Source organism: Watersipora subatra, chromosome 8 (assembly GCF_963576615.1).
Source record: "Watersipora subatra chromosome 8, tzWatSuba1.1, whole genome shotgun sequence".
Lineage (NCBI taxonomy): Eukaryota > Metazoa > Bryozoa > Gymnolaemata > Cheilostomatida > Watersiporidae > Watersipora > Watersipora subatra.
Window position 1 is genome coordinate 3,292,221 of NC_088715.1, and position 17,821 is coordinate 3,310,041.

A 17,821-nucleotide genomic window follows, 5' to 3' on the forward strand; every position below is an offset into this window, starting at 1 on the left:
CATGTGACACCACAGTAGCATTAACATGGTACCTACAGATGAGGAGTGTGACGAGATGTGTCTCGCTGGATTCTGTTCTCACCGCTGTTCAGCTAATTACCCGTGCACCACTGGAAGGGCCTGTGTTGGTGGTAGATGCATCATGCTTTGCGACAGAGCGAGGAAGTGTGCAGGTGCTAGCCAATCCTGTGTTGGAGGTTTTTGTCTGCCAATTTGTCAGGTAACCTAAGCAATTAGTACTTCATGTTTGAGGATATATGGAAATGCCTTGAAACTTAGGAGGCTAGATTATCAATACATTGTTAAGACTCTGTCAAGATTCTGTTGACTCACTGTTGAGACTATGTCAAGACTTTGTTTGTACTCTGTTACAGACTCTGTCGACACTTAGCTAACACTCTGTTGAGACTCTGCTAACACTTCATTGACCCTCTGTTGAAACTCTGTATTTTGTTTCAGTCGGACTACAACTGCCCAGAGCTGATGGTCTGTGCTAAAGGAGTCTGTACAGTTCAGTGTGAGACTGACTGGGAGTGTGGAGATGAACTCAAGTGTATCGGAAGCTTGTGCACCGCTGATTGTGTCAACAGAAACTGTACAAATGGGTAGGATTGTAGTGTAAATTATGTACATTGTGAATCAATGCGCAATGTTGGCTATGTACAGTGCCCAATATATACATTGCTTGCTATGCACAGCTTACAATATGTACAGTGTAGACTATTTACATTGTACAATATATCTAGTGCTTGTTACATACTGACTGGGAGTGTGGCGATGAACTCAAGTGTATCGGAAGCTTGTGTACTGCTGATTGTGTCAACAGAAACTGTACAACTGGGTAGGATTGTATTGTACATTATGTACAATGTGAATCAATGTGTAATACAGTGTGCAATATATACATTGCTTGCTGTGCGCAGTTTACAATATGTACAGTGTAGACTATCTACATTGTACAATATATACAGTGCTTGTTACATATAGTTTACAATAGACAAAACGTGCAACACATATCTACACAGCCTACTTTTAACAAAACTAAAGTATAAAACACATTGTACACCATGTAATTACCATATGAAAAATGTACAACACATAGTCTGTGCAATGTACAAAAAATACATTATGCACCATGCATAGTAAGTACGATATGCAAGTTTACAATAGATAAAGTGCAGACTATACAAAAATTAAATGTACTCTTCGTGCAGTAAGTGTGGTATACAAGTTGTGCAACCCTGCCGAAAGATAAGTTGGTATCTACTCATTTGGTCTTGTATATATACATTTATATATTGATGCACTGCAGCTGTATTCTCAAATTCATTATAATTACTTCATCATAATATTTTGCCAGCCATAAAACTATTTATCATCACTAGTCGTAGGTAAACAAATGTAACGCCGTACTTGTAGCTACACCTGCAAGCGTGATACATTGGCCTGCCACTTGGAATGTACAGACAACTCCGAATGTGCTTCACATCAGTCTTGTGACTCTAGCCTTGGAACCTGTGTTAGTGTGCAAGGGGAGTCGTGTGATGTACACGGAGACTGTGACTCTTCATTCAGATGCCATCCTGAATTCTATTGCTCTCCAGTTACATCTACCTGTAGTCTCTTTGATAAGTCGAGTCTTCCATGCAACGCCCGGACATGTGGTGAGTTGCTGTGCTATGTCTGAAGTACTAGAAGTGGTTTCCGAAAAACTATTGTAGATGTAGCGGAGTTTTTTTTATTCTGCTTAGTATGTCATGTGCGAGTTGTTTTAATCTCTGTATATAAAATGTATGTATATGTATGTATATGTAAATCTTTATTGCCCGTTTAATGCTCACTGTTCATGAAGCATTCGAGCACTTCATAGTCAGGAAGCAATCAAAATTATTGTACAATGATATTTACATCTGTATACAAACAGCTCCGAGACCAGAACACTTTCTTGTTTAGGAGCTAGGCCGTTTACAGGTATTTCTCAACAAGTCAACTTTGATTGGTCAACGAACACTCTTTGCTTTGTTTGTAGATAAGAAATCCTATGTTTGTAAGTGAGAAATAATTTGTTTGTAGATATGAATTTTTTTTTTAGAATCTGCGAAGCAAAATATAATTTTAAGAACCCTAAAAATTGAAGTAAAATTAGATTTCAAATCAAACCAGTTGGCAGGCCTTGGTTAGTGGCTGATGGGGACTGCTGTCATTTCTGACAGCATTTCTGACAGCAGTCCATCTTAATCACTTTCCGTGTGCCAATTTCCAGTTGTCAAAAGATTTCATTTTTTTTACAAATATACCATAACCCGGATAAAAAGAACCTGGGTTTGAACTTTCAAGTATCTTAGTCTCTTTAATGTGATACAGGATTCTTAACTCAGGTCACCTGTTTACTAGCAAGAAACATAAGCTCATTGGTCAAACCTTGCTTTCTTCCCGTCAGATATGTAATATGTTGTGGCAGGCCAAGCTACACGTAAGTTTCAGAAAAAGACGAACGGATTTTGTATTTTTCCATTCTGCAAACATGTATAGTTAGTAGTTTTTGTGAAGTCGTCTTATCTGCTAATTTCTTTGTGTGACATTTGTCTTCTTTTGATTTTTAGCCTTGCGCCTTTTTGCTGTTTCATAGAAATGTAACTATTTAGTCACCGCCCTTTCTTATAAAATCTAATCTTTTTTATACTAAAGGTGTTAGTGAAGTGTGCAATGGAGAAGGCTTCTGTCAGAACAGAATTATTTCTGGCCAAAACAATGGAGATGTACCGTGTCTTAATGGAAACAGTTTTAATGTTGACAATCCTTCTAATGAAAGTAAGTGTTTTAGTAGCAGAAGTAACTTGAAACAAAAGGGTGACCGTATTCACCTTTTTCTGGGCATAAAATTAAATTTAAGTTTACTTCTGTTGGCTCAGATCGTAGGAACTGATATTTCTGCTTTTTAGCTGCCATCTCAAGAACAATTTGTAGCTTGAGTTTTTTTCATTTTAAGTAAACTGATGTTATGAACCTTTTGAACTATTTTATGTTCAAATGTAAACTAGAGCTTATTTTATGGCAACCAAATGAAACATTGGCTGAAATGACTCAGCTAAAGACCCAACAACTAGTGGAACACCAATGTTTTAGTCAGCAGCCACAGCTTGAAGGTAGTACATAGCTGTTCATATATAACCTCTAGCTATCTATTCATAGCATCTAGCTGTCCATACATAGTGTGTGACCCTCATTTTGTAGTCATTCAAAATCGGCTTGTGCCACAATTATTGGTTCAAAAAATATGCTGGCTTTGATCTTTTGCCTAATCCATGATAACAAGGATAAAACATATTTATAAAGCTGTCAGCAGATATTTCAGCTTTGTTTAGTACAAATTATTTCAAGTTTTACATCATGGCATTTCATGGAAGAGTTTAATCACATTTTTCAGCGAGTGGTAAATAAATGAAGTTTCAGCGAAAGTTAGGTAATGGTATTTCAAGTAAAAGTTAAGTCAGCGAGAGTTAAATCATGGTATTTCCAGTGAGAGTTAAATCATGGTATTTTCAGTGAGAGTTAAGTCATGGTATTTCCAGCGAGAGTTAAATCATGGTATTTCCAGTGAGAGTTAAATCATGGTATTTTCAGTGAGAGTTAAGTCATGGTATTTCCAGTGAGAGTTAAATCATGGTATTTCTAGTGAGAGTTAAGCCATGGTATTTTCAGTGAGAGTTAAGTCATGGTATTTTTAGTAAGATGCACCAATAAAGTTGTCAATAGGTGAAAGCATGCATGGAGTCATTTCCCCCTTTTTAATCCTACTACAAATGCATACATTAAGAATGCAGGCCATAGCTCTTTGTGATTGAGGATAGTATTAATAGACAAGAGATGTTTGATAGCGAGACATCCATAGTTGTATTGGTAGTATGACTTGTGTTAGCTCATGGAATGTACGCCCTACAAAAGCATTAGATAAAAGATAGAAAGCTGAGTAATTATACATACCCATAGATGATACATTACCCATAACATATACCTTTCCTATTAGTCAGCTGAATATTTGGCTAATGACTGCATACCTGCGTAACATACCTGCGCAAATTGTTCCTGATTACGGAAAAGTTGTCATTTTGTAATCAGTTTTACAAACTTGTCTGAACTTATTTGCTCCCAGACCTTAGTTCCTTTTGTGGCGACCAAGGTAGTCATCATATTGGTCATCCTTTAGTGACTAATATGGAGACACCATAATCATCTTTGTGGTGTTACAAAATTTTATTTCAGGATACAACAGTTTTTGATTGAGCTTATTTTTAGACATTTCGCTTTGAATTTTCTGAATTTTTCAATACTGTAAATCCTTTAATTAAACGCTATTTTAACCCTTCCTCTATAGTGGCGGTCAAATAGAGGTGGCGTTTAAATAGAGGTTTTACGGTACTTTTTTTATTTTGTCAAGTAGTGTCAAAATCCAGCACGTTTCCACGACTACTTATTCTATTGTTCATTTCCTGACAGATATCAGCTGATACAAACATTAAAACTATGGCATAGTTTGAAGTTAGCGTGTATTTACAACAGATTCTAACAGTCTATACGACAACTACTGATCACGGTGTACATGAGAATTAATTGTTTGTACTGTATCTAGGTTGCTGGAGTGATGAAGAGTGTTCAGATGCTGGTGAGTTCTGTATAGCAAACACCTGCTATTTAGTGACAAACATCACTGAAGGTAAGATTAGCTGACATCATCTTTTCATGTACTTGTGTTAGCATGCCTCTGTATATCATTAATTCATTAACTTGCCAAAAGTAAAAACTAACAGTTTTGGCACTTGAAACCAATATGAGTATGCCAGGTCACATGGACCGATTTACACTATTATTTATTAAAAAGAACAAGTAAGGGTTTCTGTGGTTATTTCATTTCTGTCTTGCTTAAGTAAAAAAATTAAATTACCTGCTTTAACACTAAAAAAGAAAGAACCCAATTTATTGGTCAATTTTATAAAAACGCTGATCACACCTTTAATCACTTCTTGACACCTGTCATCATTTTCGTACTCCAGTTTATATAATCTATGACTATTCCACTGGCTCTCCTCGAAAATATCCTACACTGTGTACACATATATTTACCTAGTTTATGTAAGACTGGTACTGTTTGTTTCTCTCTCTCACTTTAACAATGCATATCTTATTTAATATAATATATGATAGTGCAATAGAAGACCATATAATATGATAAAGCATAATATATTATAAAGCAATACATTATGAAGCATAATATTAATTAAAAAAACGCAATTATGAAAAACTGATGCTGCGATAAACATTTAAGCTCTGAACAGACAACTTCTAATTCCCAAATATCATAGTCCTGGTCAAGCATAAACCAACATACAAATGGAGGTCTGTAGGCCATTTAAGACTGTCATAGATTTATTTCAGTTCATTCTATGAGTTGATTCTTCAATATTTAGGACTATTAATGCAATTTCTTGTCTGTCTTAACTCATTTGATCATAATAACTCGTGTTATTCATCGTAAGCCTTTCATGTTTTATCTTACTAAAAGGATTGGCTAATTGCTACCTTGTAGTATATGGAGGATGTTCAGTCAGTCCACACCCTCAGCGTGCAGTCGCATCAGATGGTGTGATTACAATAACATGTGAGTCAGACTCGTGGTGTGCGGAAGAACAAATCTGCGTGCACTGTACTTGTTCTACCACATGTAATATTAACCTGCACTGCTCTAGTAACCAGGTAAGACTCGCTTCTCTCCAGACATGTAAACACCATGGAAACAGAAATCAGACTTACTAGATATGTCAATATTTGGGTTAGGTAATCGACATTCTAACGATCAAGAAGCTTTTTGTTTTAGACAAAAGCTTTTCTAAATTTTGCTGAGAGTATCGATACCAGGTTTATCACAGGATTTTCCATTTTGCCTAAAGAGTTTGATAGTTAAGTTTTAGGTATACTATTAAATCTTTGTGTGAATTCGTTCTGGAATCCGCTTCATATGTAGAAAAAAGTTGCAATATATATATTATAGTAATTTATATTATCCCACGACCAAACGAGCTGATGCGAAGTTTGGGAATTTTTATGATAAATGCATGTGCACATAACTTACGAAAATTATTCATCAACAATGAGACGAACCCTTGTAATAAAATTTCATCAACAAATTTAACCATCGTTTTGTAGATTAGTTAAAGCATAATAACGATACAAAACAAATATAGGCCTATTTAAATATGTTACCAAGTATTTGTATATTCTCGAAAATCCCTTAAAACTTACTCATCTGATCGGATTATACACAAATAGACAGATTTATTAGGACGAAAATCGTCACAAAACGCTTGAAAAGCTTGGTTTAATAAAAGTTAAGACCGGAAATTGAAACGGCGGGCGACAGAGAATAGAACGATTAAGTCGTGTGCATTTCGCGAAAAAATAACGTGCACATTTCACCAGTCTATGGCATTGTTTACTTGTAATCGGATTTATTCGAAGGTTTCTGTAATAAACGTAGACCGTTTGAGGCGTTGACCGATTTATAGGTACGAAATTGTGGTACACAGTTTATCAGCCTATGTTTTTTTGTCCAATCACCGAAGGTTTCATTTTTTAAAACGTTAGCCAAAATTCTTTACAACTTATGTACAAGCTAAGGCCGAACTACAACGCCCCTTTATGACGAGAACATTTTTTATTTTGCTGCAGTTTGCATGAAACTTTCAGACATGTGAATGCTCATACTCACTTTCTTTTAGATCGCTATCAAAACCATTCTACATTCAACGCAACCAACTTTCAAACTGTATAGTACACAGTAGCTTGCCATTTTACTTCTAATTTTGCATTTCCGAGTCATAATAAACATATTTCTTTATTGTTGTTGAATTACATACATTACAGTAGATTAGGCCTACAGCTTTATAACACTTTTATAACAGCTTTTATTTTGCTGCAGTTTGCAGAAATCTTCCAGACGCGTGAACGCTCATAGGTTTTCTATTATTGCTGTATTACTATATTACCAATATCGGTTATTCTAATAATATCAGTGCATTTTACTTCTAATATTGGCCAGTAGTGCATTTCTCCTATTGCAGGGGAGAGATTATAATAGACATAATATTTTCCTTTCATTATTGCTGTTTGTCATGACCAAACACTTTTTAAATAAATTTTCTAAAAATCTATATAAATACCACAACTTCTCGATATTGTTAGCTATGATGTTTTAAATGTAAACAAAATTGTGCATTGGTTTTCTATTATTACTATATTAATAATATTGATTATTCTAAAAATATCAGTGCATTTTACTTCTGTTTGCCAATATTGCATTTCTCCTATTGCAGGGGAAAAATATAAACATTTTTTCCTTTCATTATTGCTGTTTGTTGTATATAATAACACCCACACCCAGTACATTACAGCTACCATTGCAGTTATCCTATTGCGCTGCAGTGCCATTTGACTGCTAATATTGCATTTCTCAACCATCAGTACCCTTTCTTTTTTTCTAATATCACTTTGATCGTGGGCTGTATGACAGTGTAATTTCTAGTTTATAATTAAAATACTTCTGAGTTATGTGAATGTCCGATGGCTTCTCAATCTCGCGTGGAGTGTGAGATGGATTATCTCAGATCATACTGTTTTTAGACTTGCTTTGGTGGAGTCTGCATGGAGAAATGTAGTGCTACAAGTTCCTGTACCTCATCTGTTGATGATTGCATTGATGGAATCTGTAGAGATACTTGCGCTGATGATGGTAGGTTATATACAGTAGCTGTAGAGGTACTTGTACTTATGATGGTAGGTTATATACATTACCTGTAGAAATACTTGTACTTATGATGGTAGGTTATATGCAGTAGCTGTAAAGATACTTGTACTTATGATGGTATGTTATATACAGTAGCTGTAGAGATACTTGTACTTATGATGGTATGTTATATACAGTAGCTGTAGAGGTACTTGTACTTATGATGGTAGGTTATATACAGTAGCTGTAGAGATACTTGTAATTATGATGGTAGGTTAGATACAGTAGCTGTAGAGATACTTGTACTTATGATGGTATGTTATATTTATTAGCTGTAGAGATCCTTTTACTTATGATGGTAGGTTATATACAGTAGCTGTAGAGGCACTTGTACTTATGATAGTAGGTTATATACAGTAGCTGTAGAGATACTTTTACTTATGATGGTAGGTTATATACAGTAGCTGTAGAGATACTTTTACTTATGATAGTAGGTTATATACAGTAGCTGTAGAGGCACTTGTACTTATGGTAGTAGGTTATATACAGTAGCTGTAGAGATACTTTTACTTATGATGGTAGGTTATATACAGTAGCTGTAGAGATACTTTTACTTATGATAGTAGGTTATATACAGTAGCTGTAGAGGTACTTGTACTTATGATAGTAGGTTATATACAGTAGCTGTAGAGATACTTTTACTTATGATAGTAGGTTATATACAGTAGCTGTAGAGGTACTTGTACTTATGATAGTAGGTTATATACAGTAGCTGTAGAGATACTTTTACTTATGATGGTAGGTTATATACAGTAGCTGTAGAGATACTTTTACTTATGATAGTAGGTTATATACAGTAGCTGTAGAGGTACTTGTACTTATGATAGTAGGTTATATACAGTAGCTGTAGAGATACTTGTTCTTATGATAGTAGGTTATATACAGTAGCTGTAGAGATGCTTGTACTTATGATGGTATGTTATATACAGTAGCTGTAGAGATACTTTTACTTATGATAGTAGGTTATATACAGTAGCTGTAGAGATGCTTGTACTTATGATGGTATGTTATATACAGTAGCTGTAGAGATGCTTGTACTTATGATGGTATGTTATATACAGCAATTGTAGAGATTTCTTATTACTTTTTCAGACGCTGTCATCGGTTATGGAGCTTGTGCAGGTGGCATCGTTAGCCTCATTTGTGACTCACAGAACTGGTGCCCCTTTGGATATGTTTGTGAAAACTTCCTTTGTGAAAAGCTGTGTGAGGAAGACAGCGACTGTGGCAGCAGCCAGATGTGTACCCTCTCGTTGTGTCGAGGCGCTTGTGATGTGAGTTGTTAAGATTTTGTCTAACATATATTGGGAGACATGTATGATGAGTTCAATTCATTCAAATGTCAAATGATATTGTTCAAGTTCTACCATTCAGCAAGTAGGAATCAGGTAAGTGATATTGATTTGGTGGTGCAAATTCTACTGGTCATCAACCCTTTTCGTCCCATTTTCACATTTCTGCGTATTTGCAATAGCAATAGCTCAGAATTGATGAGACTTTACTGGAGATGAGCATAATGTTTACAAACCTGGTGTGTTTACAGTAGAAATATATTTAGATTGTCTATGACACAGTTTTTTGGCAGTTGGGACATGTAATATTGTACAATATTATGGCAATATTTGCCGTAATGTTGACAATAATGTTGGCAATAATGTTGGCCAATAATGTTGGCTAATAATGTTGGCCAATAATGTTGGCCAATAGTGGCAAAATAACACACGCGTGTTATTTTGCCATTATCCATTTCTTTTATCACTAATAATTACATATTCGTTAATGAGTATTTAATTATTAGTGGTAAAAGAAACGAATTATGGCAAAATAACACACATTTACTTGCAATCTTGTGGTTGCTTTTTAAATATATATCAAGACTTTCAAAACATCGTGACAGTTCCCTTAGCCCATGTTCCAACACACTATAAACTTTTGTACATCTATAAAATACTAAAAGGAAACACTAGATTGCTTGGTAATTGCTTTTTCACCAATCGATAAAACGATGTCTTGCAAAAGTCAATTGTGTGAAACCAGTTGTTTCTACAAACAAGACCTAGGTATTTCTATGGGGTTTATGTGCAACGCTTTTACCATGTCTGTTTGTTTAAATTTGAAACATTTCTTTGTCGAAGCACTCATTGGTTTAATTTAGAAGTTTCTATTATCGATTATCATATTTTGATGAAACAAATTTATTTGTTTTATATTTACATTACGTTGTCTATATTATATAACACTGCAGTAATTTATTTTATTTTTTCCAAAACTGCTTTAAACGTTATTTTAACACTTGCAAAATAAAACAGCTTTAATGCAATATAAACTGGAGCACAAAAAATAGTATTATTATTTCAAAAAACAAGCTTTTTGGTATTTGGCGTTATCTGGTTTGCTATGAGATCACCCGAGACAGATAATAGATAGATCATATAATAACAGAGTAAGACCTAAAACAAAATGCCGTGTTTTTGAGTAATAAAAATGCAGCACCATAGCACTTGGTGCTACGAAAATGCGGCAGTCAAACAGTTAAAATGCTTGCATAGTCAGGCTTTCAGGTCTTTGCTTCCTTCCAGAGTCTAGTCAGCTGGTTATGAGCTCCTTAATTATGCGAATAGCCGTGAAATACACATTCTTATGTTAGAGTGATCTTGCCTGATGTTGTCTCATATTAGTACAAGTTCACACATCTTTTGCTCACACGTATACAGAGGCGTTGGATTGACTATCTGAAACATTTGAACTAGTATCTCCGTCAGCGTGTACATGTTGCAGAATGAAGAGAGCATCAGGTGTGCAAACGGTACGGAAGTTGGCAGGTGCTACACAACAGCTGATTGTGGAGAGAACTTTGTATGCAGTTATGGAGTTTGTAGCCCTCCGTGTACCTGTACTAGGTCTAGCTGTAGAGGTTAGTAACTCGGCGAGTAGGCTATTAGTTTACAGAAGAGCTCCAGGATATGTTAATAAGAGTTGTCTAATCTAGGTACTGACAACTTCAAATTACACTGCCATTGCATCTGCGCTTCATTTTGGTTTTGCATCGTTTATCACTGGAAGTGAGATTTCTTTTTTGATTCCTTGAAGACAGTGTTTATCAGTCAGGTCACATTGATATAACAGCTATGTTTGTATCTAAAAGTCCTTCAGTAGATGAACGTGTTATTTTCCTTGACCATGTGGTTGACCACATGGTTGACCACATGGTTGACCACGCTGTCCAGCAGATTATTAAACGTTCTAGCTAATAAATGATGGACAATTATACTAGCAACAAACAAAAGTTGACCAATTAAGCAGTTTTACTGTAAACTTAGCCTAGCGCAGTGGGCTCCCTGGTTACGGCATCCCTGCCTTCAAGGTTGACTTGCAACAAAATTTAGCTATTTAGTATCAAAAGATTCTCCATGTCTTACTCTGCTGTGTTGTAGGCGCAAAATATGTGGAAATGTGATTGCAAGCTCTTAAAAGCTCAAAAACGAAAAACCGCCATAGATTGGAATCAGTTTATTTCTTTGACGTTGCCATTACATTTGGTTGTTTAGTCACGTGATGTTCTCATGCGAAGTGAAAGGCCAACAAAAGACTCAATATAAAACTTCCCATAGCACTAGTTTATGACAAACACTTCAGGTTTTACCGAAGACCCTGTATCAAATATTGATGCTCGCTACTTTACAGTTTTGTTTCGACTTGGTCTAATTGTCTAGTCATAATCTGATCATGTGACCCAATACTTCGCAAATAATTTCTGCAGCAATTTTCAATTATCACAGGTGACCAACAGTCTCGTCTTGATTATCAGACAATGATATGTACTCCTTCGAGCTAAGGTTAAAAAATTAAATGAATTTATACAGTAAGTTGTAAGATATCAGTGCTGAAAGTGACAGCATTACAATTACTATGAAATAAACGCGTAAGAGCAATAGACATGTTTTGTTGAATGCGTGAAATATATTTGTAAAAATATTTCGATGAATGAGGTTGCGTAAAAGTGTAAACAGAAGCCATCGTGTTCAACTTCTTCCCATTTGAGCCGATTTGAAAAAAGATTCTAATTTACGGGCGTTCTCTGATGGCTGCGATTAACTGTTCGTTTTTGAGCATTTAGGAGCTTGTAATCACATTTCCACATATTTTGCACCTACAACACAGCAGAGTAAGACATAGTGAATCTTTTGATTCCAAATGACTGTAATGTGAATTTTGTTGCAAGTGAACCTTTAAGGTTTCTTTACCGTTCAATGTGAAACACACAAGGTGAAGTTTTTTGGTCTCACACCACCGCATTTTTCTCATCATATTGCATTAGCAATTGTCCATTATATGGCTAAATATGCAAGAATCTGATTTCAAGAACAGCATCGCTCCATTTTTCTTGTCGAATTGGTTTGAAAATTTTTTTAATAAGGTCTGCTAAAAGTATTAGTGAAAGTGAAGCCAAAAACTTTCAAGCTGGAAACGAATTAGCAATAAAGAATGAGATGATTGAATAATATATAAAAGTTTGTATATAAAATTTTGATGTTCTTACTGATGAGCATTTGTATTAGATAATTGCTATAGGTTCCTATTCCCCTCCATATAACATTTTCACCTTATGATTCCAGCACCAGAACGTATTAATGTCATAAGAGGAGTTCACTGTATTTAGACTGTATTTATAGGTCCACCATGTGATGAAGAGACGGGGTGGTACTGTGACCCAGACTCTCTCGGATGCATCCATGACTCTGTAGTTAATATCACCGATGATGGCTCGCACATCTTAAATACAAACTGCTCAGTGAGTTAACTCCAGTGCTGTTATAATTCTTCTTATAGGAGTCCAAATATATGTGTACAAACTGTAGGTAATAAAATAAAGGGACATTTGCATTAATCTAGTCCAAGTGTTTTTGTTCGACACAGAGCTATGAATAGTGTGACTGAAGCTGTTTGCTTTATAGCTTTTTGGGTTTAGCTACGCTTTTTATTTCCCATTTGCCTATTGCATTATTTGTACGCAGTTATCCCTTTAGATCATTTATACGAAGTAAAGATTTTATGGGGCATATATAAACTGGGTAAGTAATGTGTGTAAGTAATGGGTGTAAGTAATGTGTGTAGGTATTGTGTGCAAGTAAATATGCTATAGATTGTATATATGTTTTATGTATATATAAATTATGTATGTATTATATATATATATATATATATAATACATACATAATATATAATAATTATATATATATATAATAAATAATTTATATTTATTTATATTTAATTTAAATATATAATATATATATATATAATATATATATATATATATATACGTAGTGAGGTTGACAACTCACAATCAAAATTTGACAAATAACCAATAGTGTTTCAAGCCAACCTTGATTGACCAATGGTCGTTGGTGTTGGTATACTGACCCCTTTTATTGGAGTTGAACTCTCTTCTGTAAAAATGTCTGCTAATATGCATATTTTAGTTGGATGAGGACTGTAACCACTACAACCTCTACTGTAACCAAAAGACTGGCACATGTCACTTTCTCAGTAAACCTGAAGGAGAGGTCAGGTGTACTGTTACGGATATCTCCAAGTGTGGTAAGTTTTTGCATAATTGTGTTTGTCATCAATGTTGTTATCAGCAGCAGAAATTGAAAATCCCCAGTCAAGTAAATTTAAAGAAAAACATTAAGTTGGATTTCAATTTTATGAAGTTTATATTTATTTATTTATTATTTATACTATATTTATGAAGTTCTGAACATCATCTGTCAGCTAATAAGTTTACAATTTTTATGTTTTAATTTTTATGTTCATCATGTGACAATCAGTATTGATATCCAATCAGTATTGATATCCAATCAGTATTGATATCCAATCAGTATTGATATCCAATCAGTATTGATATCCAATCAGTATTGATATCCAATCAGTATTGATATCCAATCAGTATTGATATCCAATCAGTATTGATATCGAATTTGCCTTTCCACTTTCAACTAATAATACATGAATATTCAAGTGTTGGACCAATCGGAGGTGTCTCATTTGTTCTCAATATTTAGTAGATGCTCCAACAATATAAGCCATTCCCAATACATTTACATTATAGGGATTTTATGTTATACAAATTGTAAAATGCGTGTCAATAGCCTCAATAGCCATTATAAGTTTTTCCAAATTCACTCCTTTTGCCATTTAGAATGCAAAAAATGAAAATTAATATTTTAAATCAATGATAGTAAAGTAACTGCGTTATTATTGGTTTGTATCGACAACTTTATCACTTTCTTTGATTTAGGCTCCATTATCACAGTAGTTTTAGGCTCCATTATCACAGTAGTTTTAGGCTCCATTATCCAGTAGTTTTAGGCTCCATTATCACAGTAGTTTTAGGCTCCATTATCACAGTAGTTTTAGGCTCCATTATCACAGTAGTTTTAGGCTCCATTATCACAGTAGTTTTAGGCTCCATTATCACAGTAGTTTTAGGCTCCATTATCACAGTAGTTTTAGGCTCCATTATCACAGTAGTTTTAGGCTCCATTATCACAGTAGTTTTAGGCTCCATTATCACAGTAGTTTTAGGCTCCATTATCACAGTAGTTTTAGGCTCCATTATCACAGTAGTTTTAGGCTCCATTATCACAGTAGTTTTAGGCTCCACTATCACAGTAGTTTTAGGCTCCATTATCACAGTAGTTTTAGGCTCCATTATCCAGTAGTTTTAGGCTCCATTATCACAGTAGTTTTAGGCTCCACTATCACAGTAGTTTTAGGCTCCATTATCACAGTAGTTTTAGGCTCCATTATCACAGTAGTTTTAGGCTCCATTATCACAGTAGTTTTAGGCTCCATTATCACAGTAGTTTTAGGCTCCATTATCCAGTAGTTTTAGGCTCCATTATCACAGTAGTTTTAGGCTCCATTATCACAGTAGTTTTAGGCTCCATTATCCAGTAGTTTTAGGCTCCATTATCACAGTAGTTTTAGGCTCCATTATCACAGTAGTTTTAGGCTCCACTATCACAGTAGTTTTAGGCTCCATTATCACAGTAGTTTTAGGCTCCATTATCCAGTAGTTTTAGATTAAATTAAGGAGACACGCATTCAGTTTAAATTGATACTTTTCACTTTCTCCACAGCAAAATTTCTGCTACAAAAAGAAAACAATGCTGTACGTGTCAAAATGACATAAAAACAATATAAGAGATATCACCAAACATAAATTTTTTTCTAAGTATGACAAGAGAGACGGCAGCTGTTAAGGCTGACAATTATAGGGCTCTCTTTGTTTATATTGAGTCTGAGAACTCGCGCTGACTTGACACTTTACGTTGTATAGAATTTTTTACGTAATACGAACCAAAAACTTTACATAAATCTTTTACTTTCAGTGAAATTTATGTTATAAGAGGTTTACATTCTAGAAGAGTAATATTGATCGTTTGCTAGGAATATATGGTATAATTTGCTCAAGCTTACACTAGATGAAGTTTAAACTAACTTAATATGTATTTTTACTAATTATACTTCTTATTTTCAATTATTATTACTGTTTTTTGCTTTCTCGTACAAAACTGGAGTGTTTCATGATAGTTTGAAAGTTGGAAATTTTATACATTACTGTGTATGTCAAATATTTGCTAGAATCTTACGATGTCGACAAATTTGTCTGTGAAAGTGATTGTAAGGAACAGTTATTAAAACAACCTTGTTTCGTGAATACTCCTGAAGACCAATGTACACAACTTATATTTTTACATACTGCAGGAATGCGAGCCTTAGGTAGCTTCTCTCATATTTGTCATAGAAAAAATCATTCAGAATTTATTCTAAACTGTTGATTTTAGTAATGTTTTAATGTTTGCTGTCATATAATTATTTTCTCTGCAGGTTTTAATGGAGAATGCTTGAATGGCAGATGTGACTGCGTAAGAAATGGAGCAGATGAGTGTGTGGCCTCTGAACCACCTGTCAGTTGTCAGTCAGACAGATACCTGTCTTGTCCTGCCAACTTGAAGTGTCATGAAATGCATGATCTCTGTGCGTGTCCTCTTGGCACAATACTGTTGGGTAGTGAGTGCATAGAAATGACTGGAAAAGATGGAAGTGGGCCTCATTTTACACGTAGGTATTGATTTCATCTGGTGCCAATTAGTAAATTTAAACAATTCAGATTGGACCATTGTCTCGTGTGATTATTACACTGGTCCTTAAACTGGAATGTTATATGTTGTTATAGCGCTTTTCAATTATTTTCTGTCACACCCCTCCCCCTCTTTTTCAAGGAAAAAAAGAACATCTTGCTCCCTACCCTGCAGCTATAAACACTCATTTGTATATTAAATTTTAATAAGTATGCATCTTTATAACGCTGTAACCTTATTAATGTTAAAGAGAAAAAAGAAATATGTATCAGCCTACAACAAAGAATAACTTTAATGACTGTAACAGGATACATTTACAGCGTATCTGAAGTTGAAAAAAATAAGATACTGAGATAATAAAATGAAACCCTTAATTACCGTACTCTTCGGACTATAAAACGCACCCCTATATAAGCCACATCTGCTTTATTTTCCAAAAAACGATAATAAAACAATACATGGGCCGCACCTTTGTATAGGCCGCAGAACTCAGGACAGTGCTTTTTAATACGGCAGCAACCTTGCTGTTTAAAACGAAACAGTGCCTAACGGCACGATTTTGTATTAACCGATGCTTTTTAACCTAGTGTCTAACGGAACAGTACCGTTAAGCATTGTTTTGTATTTGTTTTCACCGCTAGAGGCGCACTAACCGGAGATTCTGGTTGATGCACCCTAGCAGTGAAAGAAAAAGCGACAGAATAGCCGCACCCTTATATAAGCCGCATGGCTCAAATCGTCAGAAAAAAGTAGCGGCTAATAGTCCGAAAAGTGCGGTAAGCTCTAAATGTTTTTGTCAAACTACATGGCGCTAAAAAATAAGCTACGCTTCACATTCTACCTGTGCCCTTGGCGCACATGCTCAGAGCAAACAAAACCTCTACACCAGATCAAATGCTCCCCTGTGCACACTCTGACAATGAGAGAGCGACTTCCTCTTAGTGTAGTGAAGGTGCAATCGCACTTTATGATATGACAGTCAAAATATCAAACTAAAAAGACAAAAACGCTATGTTCGCTGAAGTCAAACCAGCGCCCCATGACAGAGCCTCACCCCACAAGAGAGTTCACCTAAAGAGTGCTGCCTTAAAGCACTCAGGGTAGAGTTCTGCTGTAAAGCCCTCAGTCTAAAGTTCTGGCCCAAAGCCCTTAGGCCAGAGTGCTGTCCTAAAGCCCTCAGGCTAGAGTACTGTCCTAAAGCCCTCAGGATAGAGCTCTGTTCTGAAGCCCTCAGGCTAGAGTGTTGTCCTAAAGCCTTCAGAATAGAGTTCTGTCCTAAAGGCCTCAAGCTAGAGTGCTGTCCTGAAGCCTTCAGGCTAGAGTGCTGTCCTAAAGCCCTCAGGATAGAGTTCTGTTCTAAAGGCCTCAAGCTAGAGTGCTGTCCTAAAGCCCTCAGGATAGAGTTCTGTTCTGAAGCCCTCAGGCTAGAGTGTTGTCCTAAAGCCTTCAGGATAGAGTTCTGTCCTAAAGGCCTCAAGCTAGAGTGCTGTCCTGAAGCCTTCAGGCTAGAGTGCTGTCCTAAAGCCCTCAGGATAGAGTTCTGTTCTAAAGGCCTCAAGCTAGAGTGCTGTCCTAAAGCCCTCAGGATAGAGTTCTGTTCTGAAGCCCTCAGGCTACAGTGTTGTCCTAAAGCCTTCAGGATAGAGTTCTGTCCTAAAGGCCTCAAGCTAGAGTGCTGTCCTCAAGCTATAAGGCTAGATCACTGTTTCAAAACTCAATCGAAAAGCTTTCTCATGGCATAACATGGTAACAGCCTATGTGTAGTTGTCTTGCTACTCCTTGTCAACTCCCAATAGATTAGGAATTGTTAAAGTAATTACCTATAATCCTATCA

The 17,821-nt window shown here is 35.5% G+C and overlaps 1 protein-coding gene across 1 annotated transcript in view; it reads left to right on the top strand.

Moving 5' to 3' along the window:
* Positions 1-203: 203 nt before the first annotated feature.
* Positions 204-17,821, top strand: part of LOC137401585 (neurogenic locus notch homolog protein 1-like) — a 46,865-nt gene continuing 29,247 nt past the window's right edge. The window contains exons 1-12 of the mRNA XM_068088014.1: positions 204-220; positions 460-605; positions 1,420-1,664; positions 2,689-2,811; positions 4,631-4,714; positions 5,585-5,751; positions 7,675-7,783; positions 8,930-9,111; positions 10,616-10,751; positions 12,511-12,629; positions 13,318-13,435; positions 15,734-15,967. Coding sequence (XP_067944115.1) covers positions 484-605; positions 1,420-1,664; positions 2,689-2,811; positions 4,631-4,714; positions 5,585-5,751; positions 7,675-7,783; positions 8,930-9,111; positions 10,616-10,751; positions 12,511-12,629; positions 13,318-13,435; positions 15,734-15,967 — 1,639 coding nt within the window. The 5' untranslated portion in view covers positions 204-220; positions 460-483. The remainder of the gene's footprint in view (positions 221-459; positions 606-1,419; positions 1,665-2,688; positions 2,812-4,630; positions 4,715-5,584; positions 5,752-7,674; positions 7,784-8,929; positions 9,112-10,615; positions 10,752-12,510; positions 12,630-13,317; positions 13,436-15,733; positions 15,968-17,821) is intronic.